This window comes from Amblyomma mixtum, chromosome 3, assembly GCF_055824585.1.
Source record: "Amblyomma mixtum isolate Tamu chromosome 3, ASM5582458v1, whole genome shotgun sequence".
Classification (NCBI taxonomy): domain Eukaryota; kingdom Metazoa; phylum Arthropoda; class Arachnida; order Ixodida; family Ixodidae; genus Amblyomma; species Amblyomma mixtum.
The window spans coordinates 312,758,688-312,765,326 of NC_143014.1; the positions used below are offsets into that span (position 1 = coordinate 312,758,688).

Genomic DNA, 6,639 nt, shown 5'->3' on the forward strand with positions numbered 1-6,639 from the left:
GTGCCCGTGGTGTGGAGACAAACCAACATTATACCATACCACATGGGCATGCCAGAAAATAGACAAGCTACCCATAATTGAAAACCCGAGCGCGGAACAGTGGGAGAGGATGCTATCCAGCGACATCCTGGAAGTCCAACAAGGACTAGTAAGGCGTGCACGCAGGGCAGCTACCCTCAGCGGAGCCCTGGACTAGGGGAACCGACCCTGATGATAAGACTGAAGACTCCATCTGAAGCCGCAAAAAAAATATTGTAAAATAGAGCAAATAAACGTTTTCCACCACCACCACTGCTGCAACTGATGGACAACGGGACACTTTTTTGGTAGAATGGCAACAGCCTAAACCATGCGCACAAACTGAAACCAAACCCCTGAAACCAAAGTCCAAGCATTTTGTAGTTACCTCTCCAAAAGTATCTGTTGACTCAGTGACAGTCAACCTGCGTCACTTTGCACAACACAACAAAAAGGGCGGAGTCAAATTACTCATCAATGTTGGAATCAACATGTTTCATGACCACTGGCAGCAGATGCACCACTTCAAACAAATGCACAGCGTTCAGTACAACTAGCACAATCCGGTGCACATGTCAAAGCGCGTGACAAACAATAACACACAGCTGCAGCAAACGAGCGTTTCTGTGTTTTTCCTCTTGATATGGCCGTTGCACCAGCTGCATCAAGAGTGCTAGTGTCAGCCTAGACTCGAGTTGCAAGAACCGCTGTTGCACTGGCACAACACTTTTGTGAACGAGTGTAGAAAGTGCAGCCAAATCGAAGAGACCATTTACCGCCAGTATCACCAAACATCTTAACCTGAAGTCTCGAGACAAATACACCGTTCCGTGACAAATGCAGCTCGTTCTGCACACTACCACCTACCCCACAACTACCTTGAGGAACTCATGCATAGATTCAGTTTTAACTAGGTCATGCAGTCTACAAAACATATAGCACATGAGTGAGCATTTATCAAATCATGACACAATAATCATCACCCTTTAATAAATGAGTGAAGTATGTGCAGTCTTGATGCAGTACCTTCGTTGGACCTAGTGTGTCGTGTCAGCGCTAAGATAGCAAACACAAAAAATTACCAATCACACAAGATGATAAGGATTGTAGCATTATCTGTGCACTTTTATCATGGTTGCACTTTTACCATTTACCATGACGGGCAACAGTAAAGCATACTGTTCCCACCAAAATCTGCATTAGCTTGGGTGACTGTGTGGAAATTTTTTGTCACTAGTCAGTAAAAAGTTGATTCAAGGACAGCTCACAGTATAACACAAGGATAAATAAGGTAACACAACAGCTTGTATTTTCTCCGCACGGGAAGCGGTCACACCCGACAAGAACGTGTCAGCTCAGTATGTGGAAGTTAACATCCCAAAGCTGCACCTGGGCTATGACAGACATCGTGGTGGAGGGCTCTGGATTATTCTGCACCGCCTGGGGTGTTTTTAGCATGCACCGATATCGTACAACACACAGACGTAGTTATATTTAGAGCCCATCGAGATGTAGCTACTGCAGCTGGCATCCGATCTCGCGACTTTGGGCTCAGACAGACGAGCGTTACAGTCACTTAGCTACCACACTGGGCCATCTCAAACAAGTTCATTGCTGCCAATCTGAGGTTTCCAATCACGACCAGAAATATGCTGCTAGAAAAGCATGCTAGCAAGCCTTGTTTCACAAGAAAACTTGTTCAGGGACACACTATGCCATCAAGTTTGTACGCAGCAAACAAAAACTGCATGTTGAGGTGAGGTTATCAGAAACCACTAAGTGATGATGATCTTTATGGCGCAAGGGCATCTGCGGCCACAGAGCGCCATAACCCAAGGCTCTTTCTTCTACTCAAGGTGGGGTCAAAGACCCACTTCCCAAGCATTTCCCCCTGAATAAGCCGAGCACCAGGCCAGGGGAAAGCCATGTACCCACTGTATGACCGGTCGGCACCCGGCGGCACTGGGGATCGAACCCCGCATCTCACGCATGCAAAGCAGATGCTCAAACAACTATGCCACCGCTGCGGTAGAAACCACCAAGTGGTCAACATGGACATGAAACAAAGGCACAGCTGCCACCTACCAGTGTTTGGGCCCCAGATGATGAGCTGCTCCATGATGGCACGTTCTCACCAGGGCACGACGGCTCTTTGTGCTGCATGAGAACAGTGCATAGCAGCATTGAGATTACCCAGTTGCTACCAGCCACAAGTGGCTGCTTTGACCCTTTTACGTTCAGGGTCATGAATTCACGATAAACCAAATATCCGCTGTCTACCCATTTACACATGTGGCTTGCGTACAACTTCTTGGGCCAGTATGTTCCCAGCAGTTGGCATTTTCTGGTGAAAACGTAAGGTGCAATTGTGAGCCAGCTATGCGAAAGAAAAGGGAGTGTGAATGTATGGCTGCAAGCCATCAGCTACTCCCCATGCCCCATTCTGCAAATACTAATAAGAGTGTTGGTCAAATGTTTTAGGAGAATCCCCCAAGGTGGAGCAGATGTCTAGAATACTATATATAATGGGAAAAGTTTTGTTACATAAAAATTGTTTACCCTCCCTGGGCCCCTGACAACTACCTCTCTGGTTATCAGACCTTGAAATACTTCTTTTTAGCAAACAAGTTAATTATTTCTGGTTTTTCCTGAATTTGTGACAATGAGCATTTGTGTCACTTTGTACATGTTCAAAGAAATGCATTGACACTCAATTACCCAAGGTTGCATAGAGTGTACCATAAGCTGTTAACAACCAGTTCACTCAACGAAAATATGCACCTCTCTACATAGATATGTTCACGACTGCTGCCCGAAGCACAAACTTGAAAAAAGGGAGGCAGGGGGGAAAAGCAAGACAATGCATACCACCCTCATGCCCCACCACACTCTCCCCTTAGAGCTCGCACACCACATCGACCTTTCATCTTCAGATGATCCTTGCCCAGGGTGAGAACAAGACTCCATGTTGAAACCACGCTCGCCTGACGGCGGCTTCCCCTTCCCTCCCTTTGTTCAAGTTTGTGCCTTCAAGGAGACCAGTCATCACTTTTCGCAACCTTGAGTTGGTGCACGAGTGACAGGAACAATGGTGACCCAGACTCCATGCGTGTTTCAGAGAGAGATTAGTTGAATACTGAAAGCAACAGCGGTGGCTGGACAGTGGCAGAACCCAATGACAGTCCCGGATTTGTTCTCTGCAATGGTGGAGAAGAAAGTGTGAAGTAGACGACAGCAGACAGCCTCAAAAATGTTGCATTGCAAAATAACAGGAAGAAGGCTACTGTGCTACATTCTCGAGATAGATTTCCGTTGCTGCATATTTAACCCGCACCTCTGCCTGAGCAAGAACTGTCTGTACTGTTTTCATTGTGAATGACGGTCTTTGAGTTGATCTTCCTCATGACCCACACTAGTTGCGCAAAATGTACCTAGTATTCAGTGTCACAAATTCACGACACACCATTTGTTCCAATTTCAGCGACGTTAACAAACTTTTATGCTATCAGCGTATGTATAACATAGCAATTACAATTCATTTCCTTGACTCCTTTATAATATGACTGTTAAAGGATTAAGAAAACATGGAAGCTCCCAAATATCAAAGCACAAAACACAAGAACACAAGGCAGTCTGGAAAGAAAAAGAACCTTGCTTGTGAACAGAAACAATCAAATGCCACGGCTCACAGCAGTGAAGAATTCAGAAAAGGTCCCTGCAAAAATCTTATTACACGCCCATCAAGCTTTGAATTTTTTCTTTCGTATCTTCCTTTCCAGAAAAGGTGCAAAAGCACCTTCTTCATTTACCTCACCGTGGGTACAAAATTACAAATGCACAGAGGCCTGGATTTGCCTAGGTTTAGCAAATCCAGGATTTGTCTCATCACAGGGTCAGCGGGTTTGATATCTTTTCAAAATGCAGCCAGTATGTCCACAGATGCCTCCCTCATGCCCCTGACAGTCTACTTCAACTCCATGGTTGCAGCCACTATGTGCAGAGAAGTAGGGTCCGTATTCCGAGTTTCTGGCATTTTCAGTCACACCCGATTGGTTGAAACTCCGGAAGCGGATGTCCGTTTGGTTGCAACTGTGAACAGCAGCAGGATGTCCCTTCGTTGCAGTTGGGGTCCTTGAGCATCCGCTATGGCAGCGTACGCTGTGTGTGCGACACCATCGGCTGGTTTCTTCGACAGTTTTCACTGCATCTGAGCCACCACATCCCTTTCCGGCATTTCAACCAATCGGATGAGGCCAAAAACGACTGTTTCAAAAATGACACAACTCGGAATACGGGCCCAAGACCAGCATTCGGCCTAAAATGTCGCACCACCTTTTAAGGCTATTTTACAAACTGTGGTAGAAAAATTCAAACCACTCTGAATAGAAATTGCATAGTAATCATCTTTTGCCTACCTGGACGACTGCATTATTTTGTTTCAAAGACATACAACAAGCTGCTTACTGCCTATGGTTCTAAAACAAAACAGCAGCCACTTGAAAACTCACCAGAGTTCCATTTTTACAAATTAGTTAAAGACAACAATATCAGACTCTTCCGCCTGTTTTTCAATGCTGAGCTGTTGACTCGGGTTATTTTAAGACTGTCAGAAGGGCACTTGTCAACATGACCTTGAAATCACATCTTGGGAGATTACACTCACACCAAATGGGAATGATTTACATACATAAAATGACAAGAACACAGGACCCCTTTAAACCCAGGAAATTCTGATATTGGCAATTGACGCTTTACTTGAGAGCATGAAATGAAAGAAAGCTGAAACAACGAAAGAAGCTTACACTACTGAGAAAACTAGCAGTCATGCCTTACATTCACGGTTAACCTACAATGTTTATCAACACCGCAGCAAAACAGAGCGAAAGTGTCAAGTTCAACTCAAGAAAGAGACTACCAAACGTAAGTACAGGTCAGCTGTGCAGAGAATCACAAGACAAGATATGCAGCCTGCAGGCACAATGGCATCTATAAGAAGACAAGACAGATTACTGAGGCAGTTGTCATTAAAAAAAAAAAAAAAGATGCTGGCATCAACCTAGCACTTCTTCCCCTCTCAGCAAGAGAAAAGCCGTCCATCAGCCACAGTTGTCTCGGCCATGAGACTGCATAAAGATTATGTTCACCAGGGTTGAAGAACATGACTATAGACACACTTACACTTTAATGTTTAGGTTGTATCCTGTGATTTTATTCTTTTATATTCAACTACTGTCTGGCCATGTTTATTGTTCACACCGACAGACTGCTTCACTTCCTCACTGTCGAGCATTATTTCCACCATTCCAGTCATGTTCCTGGGCCTCGTCTGTCCAACTGGTTTGGCCTGTCTTCATTTAAGCTGAAAGTCAGAATTGTGTCCTGTTGTCCTACTGGCTGTGCCATCCATGTAAAATGTTTCAAGCTGGCCTCTCCGTATGGAAACACATACTACATACCTAGCAAGCTGGCATGTTAAAAAAGCAGTAAAAAAAAGGCTGCCATTCTGCCCGAGTTTGCCCCACTGCTTTCCAGTTCAAAACGACAAACTGCAGTCGCCAATTTACTTGCGCGAAGGGGCCTCGTATTACACGTTCACCCGCGGCCGACTCTTAAGCTGAATCTCATACGATTACTGCCGAATAAACCCTGACGACAGAAGCTGGGCGAGTTTGTTTTGCACCGTCCGTTCTTTCCACAGTCCATCATGGAAGACAGTTGGGCTAGTTGGTGTGTATTCGTTAGTGACTGCGACATTGCAACTAGCGTGGAAAGCACAAGGACAGCGACAAAAGTAACCGACGGGACAGCACGCTAGACTTCAACTGACTCAGTTGAAGTCTAGCGTGCTGTCCCGTCGGTTCCTTTTGTCGCTGTCCTTGTGCTTTCCACGCTAGTTGCAATGTCTCCACAGTCCAGTGTCCTACACACGTAAGTAACGCATACTGCTAATTATCAGTTGCTCGGAATTTCACCCGTGTGCAAAGACTCACGCTTGCGCTGGTGGGTCGGCTGGACTCGCGCGGTGCATCCTCTTTGGTCGTGCGTGCGGGCGGCGGTATCCACGGTTTTCTCTTGAAACATGGCCCACTTTCGACGGCCGCCGGCACTGACATCGCGGCGGGTTGGAAGTCTTTCACGGCACGCTGACAGCAGCATGCGCGTGACAAGCAGCGAAACGGAACAAAAGCACGCAAGAAGGTCCAGGACTCGGCGCAAACAAGTTGTCACTGAAGCTCGAAAACAAAAAGGCGGCCCGCAGCATACAGCCGCAAAGACGATTCAAAAATCGCCCGCAGATCTGAGGCTGAGACTTCTGGGATGGGCCGCGGTTTTCCCTGGTCGATTTTCCCTGCCTTTTCCCTACTCACGTAGTTGCGACGTCACATGGGGTCCGATTTTAAAGAAGTCCCCGAAATGACATAAAAATTAGTTACCGACACTTAAAAGCAAAATAACGACGCCTTCGCGCCAAAATGGGACAGTCTCTGGCTGGAGCGGCTGCGTCGCTGCGTAATTCTCCCTCTCTCTAGCCGCGTCTGCGTTTCTTGAACTCACCGCCATGTGACGCCAGCTTCTAAACATGGGGCTATCAAGCCATGGTCCAGTATGGTCCTCCGTCGA

The 6,639-nt window shown here is 46.4% G+C and overlaps 1 protein-coding gene and 1 pseudogene across 1 annotated transcript in view; one reads left to right on the plus strand and one right to left on the minus strand.

The window, feature by feature from the left end:
* The window catches only part of LOC149355637 (uncharacterized), a 94,918-nt gene extending 88,366 nt beyond the window's left edge, over window positions 1–6,552 (minus strand). Inside the window, exons 1-2 of the mRNA XM_089583961.1 lie at window positions 6,009–6,552; window positions 2,104–2,175 (exon numbers count right to left, since the gene is read on the minus strand). Of these exons, the coding sequence (XP_089440087.1) occupies window positions 2,104–2,175; window positions 6,009–6,131 (195 nt within the window). The 5' untranslated portion in view covers window positions 6,132–6,552. The remainder of the gene's footprint in view (window positions 1–2,103; window positions 2,176–6,008) is intronic.
* Window positions 1–6,639, plus strand: part of LOC149355633 (uncharacterized) — a 430,506-nt pseudogene that overhangs the window by 171,956 nt on the left and 251,911 nt on the right.